The 26,261-nt window shown below is 40.3% G+C and overlaps 1 protein-coding gene across 1 annotated transcript in view; it reads right to left on the bottom strand.

Moving 5' to 3' along the window:
- The window catches only part of LOC112223927 (CUB and sushi domain-containing protein 1), a 236,962-nt gene that overhangs the window by 121,780 nt on the left and 88,921 nt on the right, over positions 1 to 26,261 (bottom strand). The window contains exons 4-10 of the mRNA XM_042305838.1: positions 19,357 to 19,469; positions 18,007 to 18,084; positions 11,434 to 11,515; positions 10,832 to 10,956; positions 8,707 to 8,828; positions 2,232 to 2,335; positions 1,771 to 1,883 (exon numbers count right to left, since the gene is read on the bottom strand). Coding sequence (XP_042161772.1) covers positions 1,771 to 1,883; positions 2,232 to 2,335; positions 8,707 to 8,828; positions 10,832 to 10,956; positions 11,434 to 11,515; positions 18,007 to 18,084; positions 19,357 to 19,469 — 737 coding nt within the window. The remainder of the gene's footprint in view (positions 1 to 1,770; positions 1,884 to 2,231; positions 2,336 to 8,706; positions 8,829 to 10,831; positions 10,957 to 11,433; positions 11,516 to 18,006; positions 18,085 to 19,356; positions 19,470 to 26,261) is intronic.

Genomic DNA, 26,261 nt, shown 5'->3' with positions numbered 1-26,261 from the left:
ATTCATACAGTATGTGCCTATAGTCTTCAGAATATATATTTTTATGAATTTCCCATTGAGATACCACGATTCACTTCCATCCAACTGATATATGTTGTTTCATTATTACACAAGCAATTACTTATGTACAGTAGTGCTTATACAGTATGTATGGGTTATAAATGTTTCATATAGTCCGTCTATAGGTATCACTTTGTTTTGCCAACATGCATCAGACAGATGCATAATACAGGTGAACAAGCCTGACTTAATACTCCCCCAGATTGTATATACAGTAGACATGGACACCTACTGTATGCGGACCCCTGACAATGAGTCCTACCACTAGTGGTTCTGCTGTCAACTTTGACACCCGGACTGTAGGCACAGGTTTGAAGTTGGGTTTATACAAAGTTAATGGAGGTTGTGTTGTTGTGCAGGGTTCTGCATTGTGTTAAGTTGACGATTGTGTCAACTCTCTGTATGACCTTATAAGGTAAGGGTTGACACTTGAGGAGGTAATAGTAATCTCTAAATGGAACGTGGATGGTGGTGTCAATGGACTTTCCATACAGTGTTTCCAAACAAAAGTGTAAACTAATAACTTTCAAAAGTTCACAGAGGGTCGTGGCCCATGGATAAACTCAACAGTTTAGAAAGAAAGATAGTAGTTTATTGGAGTCTAACTAGCCTATAGCATTGCTGTTTTATGGGTTGTAATATCGTTTACAAGCTAATTGCCCTGCTTAATCAACATTGGTGTCCTGCCGTTTCTGGGCTGGTTCTATCTGTAAAAAGGTATCTGTGAATTAATATTCAGTAGCATTCATTTTTGTTTCACAGAGTAAACATTGATTCATTATTAAAGCAATACAAACACTCTCTCCCAGTCAGAACAATAATTTGTCTAACTGTGGCAATAAATCGGCATACCAGGTTTGATTGAACAGGGGCCTAAATACAATTTACTTCCACCTAGCAGTTGAGTGGAATGGAAAATTACTTCCAAAGCAAACAGTGTCCCTACAGTATTTATCAGCAACGCAAATCTCTTCTCTCTCACAGCATGACACTACTTTAATGTAGGTGTGTTGACTGTGCCCAGTCAACACAGTACTTATTAGTGCAAGTTCAGTGCTATTCATCAGTTGGAAGGAATTAGTCCCACCATCTGATACTGGGAATGAATTACAGTTCATGCTGTTGGAGGGAAATTCTGGACATTAGTGTTTATTGAAACAGATGTTTAGATACATTTATAGATGGGGCTGCAAAACTCCTTTCCCAAGATTCCTGAAATTACAACGGAATAAGCAGGAAATATGGGAAATCTCCAACCAGGGTTTTTGGAAAACCAAGGAATTTGGGGAAAGTTACTGGAATTGTGCAACCCTATTTACAGAACTTTGCTTTGCTGTTGCATTTCATCTGGAAAACTAACTTGTCTGTGTCAATCACATGCTGGCCCATTTAATCTTTTGCTGAATCTGCAGAATTGATGACTTGGCTGGAATATGATTTTAACCATTCAGCATTCAGGATTAGACCCACCCGTTGTATAATGAACATCATTCTATGGTTTGTAGAGAAACGCACACATATGTGGAAATGGTAGGCTGACCAACACGTTACATATCAAATGTGACTTATGCTGACAAGTACCACCAACTATGAGAACTCAAATAAGTATGGCCTCAACATGAAATGGTAGATGTACAGGGTTTAAATCTGGACCAAATCCATTATTTGGCAGACCGTTGCATATGTTCTCAAAGAGCATAGGAAGTGTACCTTCATATGTGGCCTTGAATCCTTGGGACCCGATGGTGTCATCAGACTGGAGATGGAGCCACATCTGGTTGCTCATACTGACTATCAGGTCAGGAACACTAGACCCTGTCAGCCTAAAACACATCACATGGAACTCAATGACTCATTAACTTATTGTCTCTTACCCACATCAGTAGTTTAATTTATTGTTTTCATGCTCCAAAAACTATGGTCATTATTTTCAAGTAAACGGGTAAATGTGTATTAATTACATGACAATTATGTTCAATGTATTATCAGAATAACTGCCCCAATCTATTGTCCTAGTTCGTCTGTGTAGACTACAGCATAGTTCGGTGCAACTTAAACATCCTACAGTGAATGCTGGAGGGAAAGATTTTATTGAAAATATTGAGGGAAAGGTTTGAGGGAAAGTTTCGAGATAGTAAATGATAAATTCAGGGTATCTGCAGAATACTCACACATAGAGCACTCTCCTGGCATCGCCAATCTTCCCTCCATCCCCCACTGTTAGCGTGTCATATCCTCTCTCAAGATCAAACTCCTCAAAGGCAAGCTTGATAACCTGCTCAAAACAGGATATATGTTCCACATTGGTTCAAGGACAGCCATGATAACATGGCCGTAAACCATTTTGCAATTGAACTATTTACACAATGCTTATTTTGTTACTCTTCTATTCATTCTGATACAAAGTGCTTTATTTTCCTAGAAATGGTATCAATTAAAAATAATTAAATCATAGCAAATTCCCTTTAAAGTGGTTGGGATGTAGCCCTTTCCTGCAGTCAAATGACCTAGTGGCCTCATGGGTGGAATGTTATTCATATTTCATAATAGATAAACGTTATAGAAGAAGAAAAAAAGCTGCAGAAAATCTGGTGGTTCTTTGTGAAACAGTTGTGTTATATTTCAGTCTTCTGTGATGTATATAAAGTGTAATATTGGGATGCAATCTCAAAATGTAATACATTTCAATACATTACTGTATATCTGACATGGTACATGTGTCTTCTTTTTTTTTAAGCCCAAGACCATGTGTGTGAGGTGTATACTTTTGTTTCAAAGTAGATTTGTTTAAGACTAGCAAGAAAGACTCTGTGTGACCCTGATTTAGCCCACTGCAGTAATTAAATACATATTTCAGGATTGGTGTGGTTTTGCATCAAAATCGAATAAAATTTGAATAGTGTAATGCTCTATGATTTAATTCTAACCATAGATCCCATGAAATAATATTGAGTCTTTTATCATGTATTGTAGAAAAACATCATAGTACTCTGGTATGCACCATAACAAACATAGCTTATTCATATTAGAGCAGCAAAAGACATCAACATTGCAGCTACTACAGCTCTATACTTTCAAACACTTGTTGTGTGTGTGTTCTGTGGTAAACAGAATAATTAGCATTGCATAGTATTTGCAAAAAAAGCACTGCTGTCACAGCTACCAGGGAGACTAAAATAATGAAACCATGAAATACATTTGCAAATCATTTCGTGGTGGCAGTGCAATGATGAACTGGAAAAGAGCAGTTCAAGTATTTGCAATGCCTGGGCACGAACAAAGGCTTGAGAAAAAAAAGATGGCTCCACTTTTGATGCCGGCACAGGAAGAAAGGCAGTTAAAAGAAAATTGGATTTGAGCAGAGATTGCTTGAAGGGAAGAAATAAAGCTTAATTAGGACAAGCCCATTATCAACATCCTCAAATTCTCTCAATTGCACCATTAAATAACCATTATTCCCATCCATATTTTTTTCTCCTGAGACTCAAAAGTAAATGTATTACCTGTGTAGGTTGGGCTATCCTCACTGAAATGTGTAGTACCAAGCCAAGGGGCCCAAAGTGAATGATCAATGTGAGAGCCTAAACCCTTGAGTACGAGTTCACTGATAGCCAGTTTGCTTTTCAAGAGCCACTTATAACTCACCCTGTCATGTAAACTCAACTATTCTGATATAAAACATTGTAGGGATTGATGATAATAATAGCTCATGTAAAGATCTAACACACACACACACACACACACATTTTTCCTCAATGACCAATGACTGCTAACCAAGATTAATAGTCATTTTAATGGAACTTAACAATACAATAATAGATTTGTAGATTTGATAAACTTGGGTTTAGTCTGCGAAACCCTCTGTTTGTAATTCAATCTTCATGCATTGCACTTCAAAGCGCACAAAAACTCAAAATTGTCTAAGGATAATTCTGGCTTTGTGACAATCCAATGTCCATGAGATGTCAATCTTCGTTGACCTTTGACATCTCCGCTCCAGCATGTGCCATCTGAGAGAAATCGCATTAAAGGAAAATTCCTTTTAAAATGCATCATACGGGGATGATTTCTGTATTTTTAAAGTTACGTCTCTTGAAAACTTGAGCGCTGACAAACAAAACATTTTGGGACTTTGTCAACAATGGACTAATAAAACAAAAGATTGTTTTTGGGTGGAGTTTTCTTTAAAGAAAACCAATATCTGCTCAAATTGAATTCCAACCTATGCTTTAATAACAATGAAAAACAGACACTGTACAAATACATACAGCAATGTGATGAAGTCATGGTGACTGGAACAAGCCAATGTTCAAGCAGATAGACAGACAGGGCTAAGAATAAATGTGCAATTACACACTGACCTGCCATTTACAACACTAATAGAATATGGAGAGCAATATCCATCTCCATGGCGACTCCCTTTTGGCAGCCAGTAATGATTTAAAAACGCACCTATCCGACAGCCTCATTGGAGTGGTTAAATAATCATAGAAGGACATGTCTTGACCTCTAAAATGGGAAATATTTTGAATGACAGAGCAAGATTCCCTAAATGTTCACACAATAGGAATGGGTAACACGATTTGTCAGCATAAATATGAATAGAAAGTATTGATGCTCAATATGCTTGTAAGGTAATCAATCCACCCGTAATGAATTACAGAGTTCAAGATGCAAAAAGGATTAAGGAGATGTTTAAAATGGTAAACACAAAATTGTATCAGTCTAGATAGAGTATGCTAGAGCTATAGAGTACAATAAAGTCGACTGATTATAAAGAGGTAATAAATTAAGGGAGATTATAATTTCTTACAACAAATACCAATGCGGAGGATTCATTTTATTCAATTAAATGTCAAGCTGTGCCATAACCGTACATACATCCTAAAACAGGGGACTGTGGACACCCTTTACTAGTCTTCTCTTTATGTCTCTGGGATAACATACTGTCAACAGAGGTAAACATATGTTGTTGTTTTTTACGCAACTGTGATTCTGCTAAGCACCTCTGAAGTTTTTGGACAAGCAATCTGTGTGGAATGTCAAACTTTGTAGTAAGCAGTTTGAGGCAATCTTAAATGAGACGTCTACAATACCACCCTCTCAAATTACCCTGTCAAAAACAGAAAGGGTTTTTACAGAAGACTTAGCAAGAGGAGAAACAGCACTTGTGGTCTATATCAACACAATTGCAAGCTGACAGCACACCTTGGTGATTGTTCCTTCACCTGGCTTATATACAATATTTTAGGGCACTATTGATTCCTTTGTTTTATACAGAACCAGAAGGCTGGTTCAATGGTTCTGTTTTGTCTTCATTTGTTGAAAAAACATCCATTTGACCTTCTATAGTTTGTTGATGTTTTGTAACTCATCCAAAATAATCACTGTCTGATTGGAACACCTGTCCCTATACAATTTGCCCATCGTTTCGTCTCCCCTCAATGATACTGTTTTGTCAAAAGCATCACACTATTTGTTTACGAACACTGTCTACCAGTTACATGCACAAACACATCGGGGGTATATACAGTGCCTTGGCAAAGGATTCAGGCCCCTTCACTTTTTCCACATTTTGTTATGTTTCAGCCTTATTCTAAATTTTAAAAAAGGTCCTCACTAATGTATGCACAATTCCCATAATGACAAAGCAAAAACAAACAGGTTTTTAAAATGTTTGCAAATATAAAAAAACAGAAATACCATATTTACATAAGTATTCATAAGTATTCAGACCCTTTGCTATGAGACTCGAAATTGAGCTCATGTGCATCCTGTTTCCATTCATCATCCTTGAGATGTTTTTACAACTTGATTGGAGTCCTGTGGAAAATTCAGTTGATTGGACATGATTTGGAAGGACACACACTTGTCTATATAAGGTCCCACAGTTGATGGTTCATGTCAGAGCAAAAACCAAGCCATGAGGTAGAAGGAATTGTCCATAGAGCTCAGAGACAGGATTGTGTCGAGGCACAGATCTGGGGAAGGCTACCAAAACATTTCTGCAGCATTGAAAGTCCAAAGGAACACAGTGGCCTCCATCATTCTTAAATGGAAGAAGTTTGGAACCACCAAGACTCTGCCTAGAGTTGGCCGCCCGGCCAGACTGAGAAATCGGGGGAGAATGGCCTTGGTCAGGGAGGTGACCAAGAACCCGATGGTCACTCTGACAGAGCTCCAAAGTTCCTTTGTGGAGATGGGAGAACCTTCCAGAAGGACAGCCATATCTTCAGCACTCCACCAATCAGGCTTTTATGGTAGAGTGGACAGACGGAAGCCATTCCTCAGTAAAAGGCATATGACAGCACGCTTGGAGTTTGCCAATGAAACCAAGATTGAACGCTTTGGCCTAAATGCCAAGCATCACATTTGGAGGAAAGCAGGCACCGCTCATCACCTGGGCAATACAATCCTTATGGTGAAGAATGGTGGTGGCTGCATCATGCTGTGGGGATGTTTTCAGCGGCAGAGACTGGGAGGGAAAGATGAACGAAGCAAAGTACAGAGAGATCCTTGATGAAAACCTGCTCCAGAGTGCTCAGGAAATCAGACTCGGGTCGAAAGTTCACCTTCCAACAGGACAACGACCCTAAGCACACAGCCAAAACAATGCAGGAGTAGCTTCGGGACAAGTCCCTGAATGTCCTTGAGTGGCCCAGCCAGACCCCAGACTAGAACCCGATCAAACATCTCTGGAGAGACATGCAAATAGCTGTGCAGCGACGCTCCCCATCCAACCTGACAGAGCTTGAGAGGTTCTGCAGAAAATAATGTAAGAAACTCCCCAAATACAGGTGTGCCAAGCTTGTAGGTTTATACCCAAGAAGACTCGAGAGTGTAATCGCTGCCAAAGTTGCTTCAACAAAGTACTGAGTAAAGGGTCTGAATACTTATGTAAATGTGATATAAAAAAAAAAATTAAACCTGTTTTGCTTTGTCATTCTTGTGTGTAGATTGATGAAGAAAAAAAACTAATATTCAATCCATTTTAGAATAAGGCTCTAACAAAATGTTCAAAAGGTTCAGGGGTCTGAATACTTTCCAAATGCATGTATATTAATGTGCCAATTACTAAATTCATTACTGATTTGATTATTGTAATATTCCTATGACGGTATGCAAGGTGATGCTGAAATATACAGCTCAGTTTAGAGCATAACAAAAGTCCAATTGTGAGTCAAATTATAGTGTCCACTGAATGTGCATTTAAGGTGCATTTTCCAAAATTCAATATTCCCTGACAGGTGCTATGTCAGTGACTCTTCAAAAACTCTCTGGTGTGTTTCAATAAGTATGAACAAGATAGTGAAAAAGAAGAACAACTGTCAGCTCACTATCCCAAGAGACTCTAGGATCTCTGCAATTTTCGAGTCTCTTTTTCAATGTTTTAAAACCCAAGCCAAAACCCATGTTTTCCACAAAGATAAAGGTTCATATGTTTCAATGATGACATGCCACAAATATGAGAAGGAAATAATGAACAGTTTACTTCCGCAGCATGTAATAATTACAGGTAAAAACATAATTCAGAACAGTAATTGAATTACAAGACATGGACTACTTTTGGATAATTCTACAGTTTAGAATTTGCTAAACTAATTGAGAATATGTTTAAGGAAAGGAACAAACGTATCAATTTGCACGGCAGACAGACAGGAACATTTTACAGAACTCTGGCCTTCGGGAGACGATTTAAAGGTTGAACTCACTTAATGAATCCAACGTGAATCTCTAATGAACATGTACAGTAGTAGGTGCAAGATACCTCCATTGTTATCAGGTTCTTGCTGAATTGGGCATGCTGAATACCTGGGTGACATGTCAAACTTTTAACAGCATTCTCAAACTACTTTGTAAAGTAATTTCTAGCTTGACTTAATTCACTTGAGTGCTGATCTTTGGCTGCACCAAGAAGGTGAAGTTCAATTAATTATGTTCATAGGGAGTTTTGGTTTGAGGTGGACAGTGTTAACGGCAGCATAACAAATACTGGTGGTCACATGCAGAAATTCATATGCATCAGAGATGCAGCAATTTACAGCCAAGTGACTAATTATTCATTTATAATCCTTTTGAAGCGTTCCATTTCCTTTAAGGCACTCCTCCTTGAACTATCCATAATTTACAGCAGAAGATATGAATTACTGTTTGTTTTAGCTTTAGTGTTCTGACCCCTACGTGGCACGAGGGATATAAAAGACAAGTAGAAACCAGTAATTAAACCGTTTTTAAGTGGGCCCTCTTTACAAAAAAAAGTTTTATTTCTGTTAATTTCCCCATTATATTTGTTATGCTAATTTAGTGATTCTAATACCACTTGTATGCCAATGAACACAATGGCATTGCATTAATACCATATCATAATCATAATTATGTGCTTGGATACCCCTTTCGTTAGATGTCCTGTGGGTTCACTGTCACAATAAAATAGATTATCCTTCACCTACATCCAAAATAATGTGATTTTGACATAGCCTCAACTTGCAAAATACAACACAAACTGAGTTAAATTATTGAAGTTGAACCATTCACCTTGCAAAGAGACTCATTAGCACAGCTATGCATGCTGATAACTCACTATGATATAAAGAAAGAAAATAAAAAGAAAGAAAGCAAAAAGAAAGAAAAATAAATGTGACTCACCTTCCTATTGTCCAGTGCTGTTATGACCCAAACACAGTGGGCATTGTTGTCATACTGAACAGGGTAATTAGGAGAGGTGATGAAGCCCTTTGGTCCTCTTGAATTAGAACCACACGTTCTCGCTGTTGAAATAAAATACAAATACATTTATCAGACAAAAATAAGTAAATGCTACATTGGAAGGGAATACCTAGTCAGTTGCACCACAGAATGCATTCAACCTAAATGTATCTTCCGCATTTAACCCAACCGCCCTGAGTCAGAGAAGAGTGGGGGGCTGCCTTAATCGATGTCATTGGTGGCCGGGAAGCAGTTGTTGTTGGGGATGAACTGCCTTGCTCAAGGGCAGAATGGAAGATTTTTCCACATTCCTGGCTCGGGGATTCAAACCAGCAACCTTTGGGTTACTGCACCTAATTACTGAACATTTAATTACTTATTACTTAACGTTTATCCTGAAGGTTGGTGAGTGAAATCATCAAGAGGTGAAGAAGCAGAGTCTGACATCACCCATTGTCTAGTTAAAATGACTGAAAATGATTAATTATGAAATCTCTGATGACTACGCCGTGCGCCTGTTAATTATCGAAGAGTCAGAGGGTTCTGAAGTTGGTAGAAAAAACTCCTAAACGAGCACATCCTTCATTCACAGGTCGGAAAAGCATTCTATAATTAACTCTAAATAATCACCTGGGATCATACATATCCGGGAGAGTACAGAGCAGCAGTGGATCTCTGGAGGCCTTTTAACTTCACATTTAATGGCTTCTACCTGGTACTTAGCTCCGCATGGAGAGGGTGATGGTGGAGAGAGGTCTGGGGGCGAGGGGGTAGTAGAGTGTTATTCTTAAAGGGTTTACCGGGCGACGCTGTGACAAAAAGTGTCTGGATCGATCAGTACTCCCCAGGAATGGTGCTAAGAAATTGTCAAACATGGTTACTCTTTCCTTCTGGATGGCTGACATACTGCCTCATTTCATTTTGATTAATGTCATCTGGAGGCCTGTGTCCTCTATGGCTTTGAAAGTTAGACCTCTGTGGATCTCACCTCCAGTGGGCATTAGCTGCCTGCACACACCAATAATACAACTGTGAGCCGATCATCAGTTACCATCAGTATAGCCTCAACTGTAATTTACAGTTTGGTAGCACTTAACCTAACCTATATGGATTGCGATTGCGATTATCTCCTGTGAAACAAAATAAAAAACATGTCATGCCTGCTTCCCTCAAAAACATGTCACGCATGCTTCCCTAAAAAACATGTCACGCTTCCCCTCAAAAACATCTCACGCATGCTTCCCTCAAAAACATGTCATGCTTCCCCTCAAAAACATCTCACGCATGCTTCCCTAAAAAACATGTCACGCTTACCTAAAAAAACATGTCATGTTTATAAAAAAAACATGTCATGCTTCCCTAACTCTAAATGGATAGGGATTACTGATAAATAGTGCATTTAGCAAAAATATTAAAAAGTAAACAAATGTTATTTTTGTACACAGTATGTGCCAGCAAAAGTTAACCATACAGTCATAATAGTTTTGGAAGCTCATGTGGTATTAATCATAGCTATTAACAGTTCAAAAGCAGTTGCTACTTCTCACAGATACTTCTCACAGATACTTCTCACAGATGGCTGGCAACTACATGTCTCAATAAAGACATAAATAAGACGGTTCAATGCTTTTAAATCAAGGGGATTGAATCTTCAACAGCCTTTGTAAATTCCAGCTAAAGCCATGTTAATATGAAGAATAGAGAATATTCAAGAATATTTAAGTATTTGACCTGGCTAGTAGGTAACAGTTAAATCCTCTAAATACAATAATATCTGTACTGTCATGCCTCACCATTAAACAACCCACACCCTCCTCACCACTGGTGACGAGGTGTGACATTGTACATCTTAATTTGACTGGTTTCTCACAGCAGGAAAATAATCCTGCAGCAACAGGAAATACGTGGAAATGTAAACTTTAGAAGCCTTTTTAAACATTGAATACACTACAAGTTTTGAATTGACAAATATTCTGCCACAACAGGGTGATCAAATTAAGAGAGCATATCTGTACCTACAGAAAGTGTTGCGATGGTAAAAGAGCCTGCCTGCGTTCACACTTACTGCGGCAGATAGGCCTGTGGTCACTCCATGCGGCCAACGTCTCTGTCACTCTCTGGCAAGTGATGCTCTTTGATCCCTGAAGCACATAGCTGTCATCACAGGAAAACTGGATGCTGGCTCCGACCCTGTAGGAATTGGAGAAACAAATGACCTGCCGTACAGAGCACGGCATCAACCCCTAACTCCTCAATGCCTGTGACAGACTTCCTTCTGTCAAATCTGCAACAAGCAACATGGGATAAAAAGTTTTCAATTTCCACCAGTAGATTGCTATGGTGTGTTCCAAACAACCAAGTGTAACTTTTTTCGGTCTGTGAACAAGTTTCCTCAATTTCTCAAATGTTTTTAGTTTTTAATGGTGATAAGTACATCTGCCTCCTTAACAAACCAGTAATGACCCTTGTTGAATTAAGGCATCTTCTCTAAGAGGGTCTTATCACCTGTTGTGCGGGTCTAATTTCAGTCACTAATGGTGATGGCATAGCAGTGGGGGTTTAAAAATGCCTATTCCACACAGCAGGGATCACCTTGATTAAAGCTGTTCCACACAGTTCCAAATTCACTGAGGCCAAACCTGATGAGAGTGAAGCAAAGGAACCCACTGAAAGTCTGAGCCCATCCTCTTCCCATTCTCTGGAATCCCAGGATCTGGACAAATGTCTGCTGCCATGCCCCCTTGGCTCACTACAGAAAGAGGATAAAGGTGGAATACAGAGTGGTGAGAAAAGAAGTACCAAATCTATTCAATTACTAGTGACCGATATTATAAAATAATACCATGAAAGTTATGCGCCTCAAGTGCACTGTATAGTCTGGGTAAGTCAAATGTAATGTGATAAGCTTGATTGTACAGTTTTTATGTCTTGTTGATTAATTGACAGTACAAAATATACCCACTGATGGTTAGAAAAAAGGTTAAGAGTTTGCTATGGGATTATACAGAGGCTCGGATACTTTTAACAAAGGCCCATATTGATGCTCCATAACAGGTGCTGACAAGATTCGGAAAGGTATTATACTAGAAACACAGGGCCAGAAGCAAGAGACAATGGTGACAAACAGCACTCTCACAATCATAGGATTAGAGCAATTAATCCTAATTTCATGTTCTAACAAGATCACGCTCCATTAGTCTCAGTGAAAGGAAATGATTCCTCTATCGCTGCCATTAATTCAGAAGCCGTGAATGACTACAAAGATGAGTCCACTTACAGTTACTGCATATTTAGATCATTGGCAGTAAAATTATCAATGAAAACTTTGGGAGACAATTTGGTCTAATAATGGCTTTCAGAATAGAAATTGCATCGATCATTGTGCGCTGTTGCACTGAAAACATTCATGTGAAGGAAGAAGTTAAAAGTCTCTAATGGCCATAACACAGACTGAAACAAATCATTACACCTAATCCCCCTCACAAAAGAGGTTTCTAACCTCAAGGGTATTTTTCTGGTTAAATAAATCATAAAAACATTACAAAACAAAATGCATTGCATCTAACAGTCCTGGACAATACCCTGGATACAACTTTTAGTGTATTATATCCTGCAATATCATACACATTAAGTCATGTTAACATACACTGTGTAAAAAAAGTGTACAAAACATTATGAACATGACAGACTGACCAGGTAAATCCAGGTGAAAGCTATGATCCCTTATTGATGTCAATCAAATCAAATTGTATTTGTCACATGCACCGAATACAACAGATGTAGACCTTACCGTGAAATGCTTACTTACAAGCCCTGAACCAACAATGCAGTTTTAAGAAAATCACAAAAAAGTAAGCGATAATGATAACAAATAATTAAGAGCAGCAGTAAATAACAATAGCGGGGCTATATACAGGGGGTACCGGTACAGAGTCAATGTCAATGTGCAGGGGGAACCGGTGTCGAAGTAATTGAGCTAATTATGTATATGTAGGTAGAGTTATTAAAGTGGCTATGCATAGATAACAACAGAGAGTAGCAGCAACAATCAGCGTAGATGAAGGGGAGGAGAAAGGTTAACTTCTTTGGGACTGGGGGGCAGTATTGAGTAGGTGGATAATAAGGTGCCCAGAGTAAACTGCCTGCTACTCAGGCCCAAAAGCTAGAATATGCATATAATTAGTAGATTTTTAAAAAACTGTTTGAATGATGTCTGTGAAGTCCTGTGAGTGCCACCTGATGAAGATCATCAAAGGTTAGTGATTAATTTCATCTCTATTTCTGACTTTTGTGAGCCCTCTCCATGGCTGGAAAATGGCTGTATGGTTTTCTGTGACTAGGTGCTGACCTAACATCATTGTTTGGTGTGCTTTCGCGGTAAAGCCTATTTGAAATCGGACACTGTGGCTGGATTTACAATATGTTTATCTTTAAAATGGTGTATAATACTTGTATGTTTGAGGAATTTTAATTATGGTATCTCTGTTGTTTTGAATTTGGTGCCCTGCAATTTCACTGGCTGTTGGCAAGGTGGGACGCTACCATCCCACATATCCCAGAGAAGTTAAATCATGATTGTTAAGCCTTGAGACATGTTAGACATGGATTGTGTATGTGTGCCATTCATAGGGTGAATGGGCAAGACAAATATGTAAGTGCCTTTGAACGGGGTATGGTATTAGGCGCCAAGCACACCAGTTTGTCAAGAACTACAACACTGCTGGGTTTTTCACGCTCAACAGTTTCCCGTGTGTATCAAGAATGTTCCACCACACAAAGGACATCCAGCCAACTTGACACAACTGTAGGAAGCATTGGAGTCAACATGGGCCATCATCCCTGTGGAACGCTGTCGACACCTTGTAGAGTCCATGCCCCAACGAACTGAGGCTTTTCTGAAGGCAAAAGGGGGTGAAACTCAATATTAGGAAAGGTCTGTTTCGTATGTTAGCATATGCACAATTGCAAATTTACGTAAGAAGTTCTGTAAATTGTATGACCATTTTCTTACCAAGAGTTGGATAGGTGCATTTATCAAAAGAATAATCTATTTTTATAGTGAACTTGATAATAAGCTTTGCTTAAAGATAAATAAATGAACAGGTGGGTCAACAGCTATAGAAATAAAACAGCCTCTATAAGTAAATGTTTCATCATAACATTTGTATGGGTTGCATTCAGATATGAAATATGTATTTCCACCTTGTGATGACAGGAGCTTTAATGATTCACTGCTCGTGGCAATATAACGAAAACAAACTGTGAAAAGGTCATGCTTCATAGCATATCCTCTTCCACCATTCCTGTGCCAGTGTGTGTTTGTGTTCTCACCTTAATTTCTGCATCATTCTGTCACATAACCTCAGTTTGTTTACGAGCCCAGAACCACATTAGGTCATCTTACACATCATTTTAACTTGGTCACAAAAAGCTGGTGCAAAAGGCATTGGAGAAAAAAACAAAACGTTTTTGTTGTTGCCCTTTTTCCATCCATTCCTTTTGATGCACTGCACAGTAATCACAGACTACAGAATCCTTTCATTCTGTAAACAATTTCTATGCGTGAACTCTCAATGTACCATGTGGCTTTGGTTTTAGTGACCATTACTTTCTATAAAAAATCAACATGCTACATGCGAGAAATCGTATATTGGAGGATATGTACAGATGTAAGATTTTTATTTGAACCAGTATGCCACAGCAGGAAAGTAATCCTGCAGCAACAGGAAATGTGGATTATAATTAATGGTAATTTTTTTGTAGGGGTTGATACATTTTTTGTTAGGGCAAATAAAGTCTGAAATTACAAACTTTAGAAGCCTTTTTAAACCTTGAATACACTATAAGAGTGATCAAATGAAGATCACACAAGTGCATTTGAGAATGTATTAACCCTATCCCATGAAATCCGGTGCAATAATAATGCTAAAATGTTCATTTCAAGTCAAGGTCAGAGAATGTGTTGATGGAGTGAGCGGCATGGACAGCCATTGCTATCCCTTTTGATCAACTGTCATGTATTTCTGTTTGATGTTGTCTTCAAATGTCATCTCCTGTGAATGCTGATATTAGTTTTAAAAAGTTCCACCATCCAATCAAAGCTTTTGTCTGTTTGCACCACCATTTCTGTTTCCTGTTCTGCCCAGTGATAATCTTACTCCACTTTTCTGTGTTAGGACTTAGGTTTGAAAATGAAAAGGATCATGACTTTACTTTCATACTAGTTTGATTTCTTATGTTAATAAAGCTATTTTGTTGGTCAGTGTGTTTTTTTAGCAGGGAATTTATAACAGAGAGAACTACAACAAAGCAGCCATTCCTCTCACAGCCTCCCCACTTCGACACTTCTCTAGACTACTGTTATAATCAATGATGAAGCCCACATAGCTCACTTCTGCTGTGAAAGGTAAACTTCCCACTCCACCAATGGCTGCTGGACTACTATCATTCAAGATCCCCGGATTGGCTTCTTTAAGATAAATATTTGGGTACTGTCACCGATAACAAACTGAACTTTGCTGCACACACAGATACCAATTTGTAAAATCCTTGTATTTTCTGATAATGATTTCATTATAAATATAACTACAGTGACTCTATTTTATAGATTTGTTCATCTGTTTGAACTGTTTCCATGGCTGCCTAGTTTGGGATTTGAAGTAACACTGAATATGCTTGTGATGGTATTCAGTGAGGTCATCATGATACAACAGACAACACTCAGAAAGATTCACGTACTAAAGTATCTAATACAGTATCTACTACAATATCTACTACAGTATCTACGATGGTATCTACAGTATCTACTACAGTATCTACTAAATGATCTACTGTATCTACGATGGTATCTACAGATTCTACAACAGTACCTACAGTATAGTATCTACTGTAGATACAGTACCTATTACAGTATTTTCTACACTATCTTCTACAGTATCTACTACTGTACAGTATCTGGTATGTTATAGGTAAAGCTAAGACAATTTTAGATAGTGACTAATGTAGCTTGAGGCCTGCATTTTTCTGCTACCCAACGTTAATCACAATAGAACAAAGAACTCTTTCATCCCACATGCAATCAATCTGCTAAACTTGTGCAGGTAGAGGTGCTTCTTTTGATCGGGAATTGGAGACCATCAAAAGGAAGGGTAATTAATAACCACACACTATTGTATTCTCCCGCAGATAATTCTGCAATAAACTGTGGAAGCATTTATTTCCCTTCTATATTATGTTGTTATCCTAAGCATTGGATCTAGTCTAGTTTTAAAAAGCTGGCAAACAATTTACAGAGGTGGGCAGCCAGTTTGGATCAGTATCAATTCATTCTTGGTCCAATGGGGATACCCCTTTGATGGCAAACACAGGCTCCACACTGTGTAGGTGGTTGGAATTTTTACCCCGTGAAAAATGAGAAGCCATCTCGGTGATCAATGTCAGACATCTTTCCAGCCATCAGCTAAATTTACAAAAAAATCAGTCTTTTCAATGAAGATTAAAATAATTCTGTCCAACTGAAATTTAGCTGTAGTAATTAGATGTCTTGGAGGATATGAGGAGAGGGCTGGCTATACATCCAGGGTTTGGCCAGAGTGCATGATTTTACACCTCTGCTCTTTAAATGAGCACCATGGGATCTTTAATAACCACAGTGAGTCAGGACCTGAACTTAATCCCTCATCTAAAAGTGTCTGGTGATGAGATAATATACATATTCATATATGAATGACCACATCAATTCTGCCTTGGCAGGATTTAGAATGTTTTAATGGCAGTTAAGAGTTACAAACTTGGTTAATAATTACCTGAGCCTATTGATGCTATTCAAGTATATAAAGTGGACTTGTTTTATACACTGCATTATGTTGCTGAGTTGACAAGGTTGCCTTACACCAGCGTCACAATTTTTTGTTTTGTTTTTATAATTGCTATTTGTTTATCCATCCAGGATCACCATATATTGTACCTGAAATGTAAATTCTAGATTATAAATGGTGCCTCACTTTTGCAAAGTCAGCCATTTAGTAACACTAATTGCAATAGAACAGGCTTTATGAAGCATAGCATGGAACAAATTATTAATACAATTTAATGTGGTGTTAAAGAGGGGGTTGTTTTCCCCATACCATTATAGATAGCATCAAGGGCATCTTTTGGAAAACACATTATGGAAATTGTGCAGACATTAAATGCTAAGCAAACATTCTAAATTGGATTATGGTATGTGTGTACATATGGATGTGTGAAAATCATCATGATCAATTATGCACAGAATTATGTGTGATAGCAACTCATGTCTAACTGATAATCAAACATATTACCACTTTTAAAAAATATCTATAAAAAAAAATACTATGACCTTAATTGTATGGAGACATTTCTTCCCTGGAAACTCAGTAGAGGTACTAGCTGGGTTTGAAACGCATTTTGGGCCACTAGCCAGTGTGAATTAAAAAAAGTTCAATGTATTTCTTGTAACAGCGTTTTGATCAAAGGTGGATATTTGTCATGTCAAAGAGATTGTATGCGCACATACATACAGATGTAGGATCTTAATTTGATCATCCACTTTGACACTTCAGACATGATTTCCCTTAAGGAAACTGTAGCAACCACTACAAAAATGTCCATTAATTAATAATATAATTCACATTTCCTGTTGCTGAAGGTTAATTTTCATGCTGTAGCAAACTGTCTCAAATTAAGATCCTCCATCTGTATCCATACACACATCACATCGGGAACCACCTGATCACCATGCATATGCATACGTCAGACTGGGTGGATTTAGTATATAATAAATCTGGCAGATAAAATCTGTTAGTATACCCCCTGGGTAATGAATAGCAATTGTGCAATAGAATTATGCACATATTTACATTGATCATATAACTGTCAATGGACCGATACAGATGGCATGAATTTTTACACAAAGAGGGCTTGTCCAATGTATGTGGAGATCCGTAGGATGATATATCACTCAGTTTGACTTAACTTTGTAAGAAAACCTACTTCGTTTGACTCTGCAACAGTTAATGGGGATGTGAATAAAATACTAAATACCACATCCTAAATTCTTATCGTAATTTAACATGCTTATCATAAGTGTACAATTCTGGACTGTTTGGACTGCCTGGGGAAAGAAAACACTATTTAAGATATGCTTGATTTTATGATAGTGCGATTACAAATGTAATGTGGGTAAAAACGGAACCTCCGTGAGCATAAGAAAGTACTTACAAACAGCATTTTTGTGGTTTGTGTCTTTGCTTGGAAGCATTTTCACCCCTCTTGACTTCAGCTCAATGGCCTTTTTCACTGTTGGAGAGAGAAAATAGTGCACATTATAATCCATTTATGTAATTAGCATATATGAAATATTATTATTATATTAATTAGCAAAACACCCTAAGAGCAAAGGCTGAAAGAAAATCTGTCACAACGTGCAAACACTTCTGTGAGATTCCTTGCTATGCAAGCAGCTTCCCCATCTCTCTCTCTGTCCCTCCCTGCCTCCCCCAAATCCTTTGAAGATGGGGTTTACTGTAGAAGTTCACAAGCAGAGATGTCAAGCTGTCCTCCAGGTGATTGCAGAGGGCCAGGAGGGTGCCAATGTGCCCAGGCTTCCGTGCTCTTGCAAGTTGGAATTTATTGGGATGACTCATGCAATGCAGGCAGCTCTGCAGGGTAGTCACTAGCTGGCACAGCCACAAAGTTATAAAATATGACTTTAAACCTAACCCTAACCTTAACCACACCGCTAACCTTATACCCAGACCTAACCTTAAATTTAGACCAAAAAGCAAATGTTTGTTTTTATGATTTTTTTACGATGTATGGCCAATTTTTACTTTGCAGCTGGCCCATCTAGTGGAGATCGCTCAGCTCTGCCTCCAGGACAAGATTCATCCCAATAAACATCAACCAGCCTCATTGGGTCTGTGGTATTTAGTCTTTATGGATCAGTACATCCAAGGCACAGGAGTCATTTGTTGTGCAGGGCAAGGGAGGGCCAGCTTGTGAATAGTGGTGGCCACACAGTCACCTAACACCACTGGGCTCAGTACCCAGCAGGCAGTGCACTTGATGCGTAGCCTGCATTTTTGTCAGCGGGAGCCAATTTGGATTTGGATACAACTCGGAATCTAATCTGGTAATTATGTAATGCAGGGAAGCTAATTAAACCATGAGAAAGCTAAAATAGGTTCAGTGTGAGTTATCCTCTCTCCAGTATGACTTCATCCCCTTGCCAGGTATTAATAAAAGTAGTATTGTAATTTTACCGGAAAATACACACAAATCCTAAATAATTGAATTATAATGTGCAGACTGGGTTTAGTTTCCCAACTCTCTTTTAGTCAGAAGTATCTTAGACTACACTTAGTGACTAAGCCTGGAGGGCCTCAAGCCGTGTTGAACTTCGTAAAAAGAAACCAGACAAATACCTGCGAACCGTGTGCTGGCAGAATCCAAGCCAGGCCAAGACATCATGTTTAGCTGAACTCTGGCAAAGAACTCACTGCCATGTGCACTGATGACTGCCTGCAATGGGAAGGGATCTCTCCTAGCCCTCTGACACTGACCCCTTACCTTGGTACTGGGCACTAAATCCTTTCCGTCGATGGTTGCTGTCAGATGTGAAATGTAGCCGTAGCCAGTTCTTGCTGCTGATGACAGGGGAAGGTAGATTCATACCGGTCAGCCTGGAAGAAAATAAGATTCTAATTTCAACCAAGTGACCCAACACCTCCATCAAAATGAAACACATGGGCCGCTGTTAGTAACAATGGAACATATGCACTGCATGACTTCAGGAATCATTACAGAGTGAATTAACTGGTAGGAATGCTAAGTGTACATACCAGATCATTTGTGTTGTAAAATCACACACATGGTTTACTCTAGCTGGAATTATACAATGTCATACTCAATTCGAAAGCAGTTTGTTTTATATTTTGCAGGGTTAACTTAGCTGCTCTAGCCCATTTACTTCACAGATGCCTTGAGTAATCATCACACATTTTGATATATTTTCAGAATGGCTGTATTGCTCCATTCTTCTGGTTTAAATGGTTTAACAACAAGCTAAGTGCATATCCCACAGCGTGCAAATATGTGCATTAACTTTCTGTGTCTGCTTTGTGTTTGCAAGCATGGATGTTCAATTTGGAGGATGAAGAACTCTGGAGGATGAAGAACGCTGGAGGATGAAGAACGCTGGAGGATGAAGAACCCTGGAAGATGAAGAATGCTGGAGGATGAAGCATGCTGGAGGATGAAGAACCCTGGGGGATGAAGAACCCTGGAGTATAAAGAACCCTGGATGAAGAACCATGGAGGATGAAGAACCTTGAAGGAGGAAGAACCCTGGAGTATAAAAAACCCTGGATGAAGAACCCTGTGGAGGATGAAGAAACCTGGATGAAGAACCCTGGAGAATGAAGAACCCTGGATGAAGAACCCTGGAGAATGAATAACCCTGGATGAAGAACCCTGGGTGATGAAGAACCCTGGGTGATGAAGAACCCTGGAGTATAAAGAACCCTGGATGAAGAACATTGGAGGATGAAGAACCCTGGAAGATGAAGAATGCTGGAGGATGAAGCATGCTGGAGGATGAAGAACCCTGGAGTATAAAGAACCCTGGATGAAGAACCATGGAGGATGAAGAACCTTGAAGGAGGAAGAACCCTGGAGTATAAAAAACCCTGGATGAAGAACCCTGGAGAATGAAGAACACTGGATGAAGAACCCTGGGGGATGAAGAACCCTGGAGTATAAAGAACCCTGGATGAAGAACCATGGAGGATGAAGAACCTTGAAGGAGGAAGAACCCTGGAGTATAAAAAACCCTGGATGAAGAACCCTGTGGAGGATGAAGAAACCTGGATGAAGAACCCTGGAGAATGAAGAACCCTGGATGAAGAACCCTGGAGAATGAATAACCCTGGATGAAGAACCCTGGGTGATGAAGAACCCTGGGTGATGAAGAACCCTGGAGTATAAAGAACCCTGGATGAAGAACATTGGAGGATGAAGAACCCTGGAAGATGAAGAATGCTGGAGGATGAAGCATGCTGGAGGATGAAGAACCCTGGGGGATGAAGAACCCTGGAGTATAAAGAACCCTGGATGAAGAACCATGGAGGAGGAAGAACCCTGGAGTATAAAAAACCCTGGATGAAGAACCCTGGAGAATGAAGAACACTGGATGAAGAACCCTGGGTGATGAAGAACCCTGGAGTATAAAGAACCCTGGATGAAGAACATTGGAGGATGAAGAACCCTGGAGTAAAAAGAAACTTGGATGAAGAACCCTGGGGGATGAAGAACCCTGGAGTATAAAGAACCCTGTGTCATGACGTTGGCCTGTGGGTAAGGTTTATGACCTGTCATGATCGTCATGGGAAGAAGTGGACCAAAGGGCAGCGTGGTACGTGTTCATTCTATTTATTTATTTAATGAACACCAACAACAACAAAACAAATAAGAATGTGACGTACTGCAGGGTAAAATAGCAACCAATGCAAAAATAAGATCCCACAAATGAAAGAGGGAAAATGGACTGCCTAAGTATGATTCCCAATCAGAGACAACGATGGACAGATGCCTCTGATTGGGAACCACAGATAACATAGAATGCCCACCCCAAATCACACCCTGACCTAACCAAATAGAGAAATAAAACGGCTCTCTAAGGTCAGGGCGTGACATGACCCCCCCAAAGGTGCGGACTCCCGGCCGCAAACCTGAACCTTTAAGGGAGGGTCCGGGTGGGCAATTACCCTCGGTGGCGGCTCCGGTTAGGGACATAGCCCCCGCTCCCTACTCTGATCCCTCTGCTTTTGTGGAACCGGACCTTGGACCGTCGCTGGGGACTCCGGACCGTGAATCGTTGCCGGAGGAACCGGACCGTGGATCATCGCCGGAGGCTCCAAACTGGGGACCATCGCTGGAGGCGCCGGACTCACCAGGCTGGGGAGACACACAGGAGGCTTGGTCCGTGGAGCAGGCACAGGACTCACCGGGCTGAAGAAACACACTGGAGGCCTGGTTCGTGGAGCAGGCACAGGACTCACCGGGCTGGAGAGACACACTGGAGGCCTGGTTCGTGGAGCAGGCACAGGACTCACCGGGCTGGAGAGACACACTGGAGGCCTGGTTCGTGGAGCAGGCACAGGACTCACCGGGCTGGAGAGACACACTGGAGGCCTGGTTCGTGGAGCAGGCACAACCCGTCCTGGCTGGATACCCACTTCAATCCAGCAAGTGCGTGGCACCAGCACAGGACGCACTGGGCTGTGAAAGCACACTGGAGGTCTGGAGCTTAGAGCTAGCACAACCCCTGCTGGCTGAATCACCACTTTAGCCCGGCACGTTCAAGGTGCTGACACAGGACGCACTGAGCTGTGCAGGCGCACTGGAGACAACTTGCGCAGAGCCGGCGCAGGATATCCCGGTCCGAGGAGGCGCACTGGAGACCAGGAGCTCTGAGCAGGCACCCCCCTTCCTGGCTGGATACCCCTCTTTACGCGGCAGTTACGGAGAGAATTTACCGGGCTGTGACTGTGTACTGAAGGCACGGTGCATAAAACCGGAAAACATGGCACTGGAACCGTGACCAACTCCACTCGCCCCGCTCGCCAAACCATTTTTTTTGTGTTGCCTCTCGTGCTCCCGTCTCTGCCGTAACTCCTGATCTCTCTGCTCCTCTCTATCTGCCTCCGCCTGTTTCCATGGCAGGCTTTTGTCGCCTGCCATGATCTCCTCCCATGTTCACGGTGTCCTAAACTCCCTTCTCTCCCGTTCCCAGGATCCCTTCTCCTCCTGGCCACGCTGCTTGGTCCTTTTGTGGTGGGATCTTCTGTCACGATCGTCATGGGAAGAAGTGGACCAAAGTGCAGCGTGGTAAGGGTTCATTTTTTAAATGTATTTAATGAACACCGACAACAACAAAACACATATGAACGTGACGTACTGCAGGGCAAAATAACAACCAATGCAAAAACATGATCCCACAAATGAAAGAGGGAAAAAGGACTGCCTAAGTATGATTCCCAATCAGAGACAAAGATGGACAGTTGCCTCTGATTGGGAACCACACTCGGCCAAAAACAAAGAAACAGATAACATAGAAAGCCCACCCCAAATCACACCCTGACCAAACAAAATAGAGAAATAAAACGGCTCTCTAAGGTCAGGGCGTGACATGACCCCCCATAAATACCTTTCTCCCCTCTCTCTCTTGACTCTACTGAAGGACTCTTGAATAGCCTTTGTTAAACATAGAGAGTCTGGGAACATCAAACGTTGGGGGGAAAATAACCATATTACGGTAATAGAACCATTTGAAAATATGCGTTGGTACTTAATGAATATGATGTCAGTTCGGTTGTCATCTGAGACATTATGACTGATGACAGGACAACATAAACTGTATCTGGGAAAGTCTACACATTCTAGTTATCAGATTCACATGGAATTGTGTGCAATTTAATTATGAAACTATTTGTGAAAAGATTAAATTAAGCTTCCAAATGAGAGAATTGGGTTTTCATAAGGTTAGAGCTCTGCTCAATCAGTGGCCCGCCCCTGTGAAGAGACATGGGTTATAAACTATGAAACACACCCTTCTCTCCCTCCACTATACAGTGGGGCAAAAAAGTATTTAGTCAGCCACCACTTGTGCAAGTTCTCCCACTTAAAAATATGAGAGAGGCCTGTAATTTTCATCATAGGTACACTTCAACTATGACAGACAAAATGAGAAAAAAAATCCAGAAAATCACATTGTAGGATTTTTTTATGAATTTATTTGCAAATTATGGTGGAAAATAAGTATCTGGTCACCTACAAACAAGCAAGATTTCTGGCTCTCACAGACCTGTAACTTCTTCTTTTAGAGGCTCCTCTGTCCTCCACTCGTTACCTGTATTAATGGCACCTGTTTGAACTTGTTATCAGTATAAAAGACACCTGTCCACAACCTCAAACAGTCACACTCCAAACTCCACTATGGCCAAGACCAAAGAGCTGTAAAAGGACACCAGAAACAAAATTGTAGACCTGCACCAGGCTGGGAAGACTGAATCTGCAATAGGTAAGCAGCTTGGTTTGAAGAAATGAACTGTGGGAGCAATTATTAGGAAATGGAAGACATACAAGACCACTGATAATCTCCCTCGATCTGGGGCTCCACGCAAGATCTCACCCCGTGGGGTCAAAATGTTTACAAGAATGGTGAGCAAAAATCCCAGAACCACACGGGGGAGACCTAGTGAATGACCTGCAGAGAACTGGGACCAAAGTAACAAAGCCTACCATCAGTAACACACTACGCCGCCAGGGACTCAAATCCTGCAGTGCCAGATGTGTCCCCCTGCTTAAGCCAGTACATGTCCAGGCCCGTCTGAAGTTTGCTAGAGAGCATTTGGATGATCCAGAAGAAGATTTGGAGAATATCATATGGTCAGATGAAACCAAAATATAACATTTGGTAAAAACTCTTCATGTTTGGAGGACAAAGAATGCTGAGTTGCATCCAAAGAACACCATACCTACTGTGAAGCATGGGGGTGGAAACATCATGCTTTGGGGCTGTTTTTCTGCAAAGGGACCAGGACGACTGATCCGTGTGAAGGAAAGAATGAATGGGGCCATGTATTGTGAGATTGAGTGAAAACCTCCTTCCATCAGCAAGGGCATTGAAGATGAAACGTGGCTGGGTCTTTCAGCATGACAATGATCCCAAACACACCACCCGGGCAACGAAGGAGTGGCTTCGTAAGAAGCATTTCAAGGTCCTGGAGTGGCCTAGCCAGTCTCCAGATCTCAACCCCATAGAAAATCTTTGGAGGGAGTTGAAAGTCCGTGTTGCCCAGCAACAGCCCCAAAAGATCACTGCTCTAGAGGAGATCTGCATGGAGGAATGGGCCAAAACATCAGTAACAGTGTGTGAAAACCTTGTGAAGACTTACAGAAAACGTTTGACCTCTGTCATTGCCAACAAAGGGTATATGAGAAATTTTTGTTATTGACCAAATACTTATTTTCCACCATAATTCGCAAATAAATTCATTTAAAAAATCCTACAATATGATCTTCTGAATTATTTTTCCTAATTTTGTCTGTCATAGTTGAAGTGTACTACCTTTGATGAAAATTACAGGCCTCTCATCTTTTTAAGTGGGAGAACTTGCACAATTGATGGCTGACTAAATACTTTTTTGCCCCACTGTATAAGCCCTTTCTGAAAATGTAACCTTCTGTTCCGAGGACGATAGGACGACGGTCCATACGTTAAAAAGGACTAACATGTCAACTACAGAACTAAGCCAACCTCAGCGTGAGCTTTGGTTGTGAATGGTATGAACTTTGAACTCTTATTCACTAAAGAAGTGAGACATCCTAGCCGTTGAGTTAGCAGCGGCCGCTGTAAACATGGGCTAGGAAAGGATGGACGACGTATCCAGTCTAACACACAGCGACGATACTACAACGTATCCAATTTACCACCAGAGACATTCTTCCCGAGGACAGGAAGATCTCTGTTGGCCAATACGGCCAGCATCTACAACCAACCTACCGAAGCGCAGCGGTAATTTAGAATGCATAAGATACTGTATTTACGATAGCATGGCTTCTCCCTTTGTTCCTCAGTCTTCCCCCTCTTTCACTCAAACCCAACCCCCTTTCCTTTGTATAACCAGAAATTATGTTGGCTCCATCCACCAGGGACGTTTTCTGTATGACATAATTTGCATTCTGTGTGTATGTAATTCTGTATGATTAGTTAGGTGTTCAGTAAATAAATAATTAAACCCAATTTTGTATTGCTGATTCAACTTGTTAGCCAGGGTTCGTGAAGACCAAGAATGTATAACTTTCAGATGAGACTGAAATAAGGTGACGATTAATATTGACTGCTATTAATGTAAAATATTACTAGGTCTTTCAGTGTTTATTTGGAAGATAACAGCTCTATAAACACTCTTTCGTGGTGCCCCGACTTTCTAGTTAATTACATTTACATGATTAGCTCAATCAGGTAATATTAATTACAGAGAAAGGATTTTATAGAATAGCATGTCATATCACTTAATCCGGCAAAGCCAAAAACACGACACCTGAATGAAGAACCCTGGGGGATGAATAACCCTGGAGTATAAAGAACCCTGGATGAAGAACCTTGGAGGATGAAGAACCCTGGAGGATGAAGAACCCTTGAGTATGCATTATACATCTGGAGTCTACTTTGGATTTTTTTTCTCTGAGTAATTGTATTAGTCTAAAATAATGTAATTTTCACATTTGTTGAGCATGCAATATAGCTGGCTATTTGTATTATTTATTTGATACAGTCTTTTTTTGCTCATCTTTATCAAGGGTGCCAATAATTTGGGAGGTGACAGTACAGTTATCTTTCAAATCAATCTTTACCGACATGCTGTGCTATCTGTATTTCCCCATCATAATGAAGTCTTTATGGGAAGCAG

This window comes from Oncorhynchus tshawytscha, linkage group LG25 (genome assembly GCF_018296145.1).
Source record: "Oncorhynchus tshawytscha isolate Ot180627B linkage group LG25, Otsh_v2.0, whole genome shotgun sequence".
NCBI lineage: Eukaryota > Metazoa > Chordata > Actinopteri > Salmoniformes > Salmonidae > Oncorhynchus > Oncorhynchus tshawytscha.
Note: the sequence above shows the minus strand (reverse complement) of the source record. Positions and strands in the feature narration are given on the sequence as shown.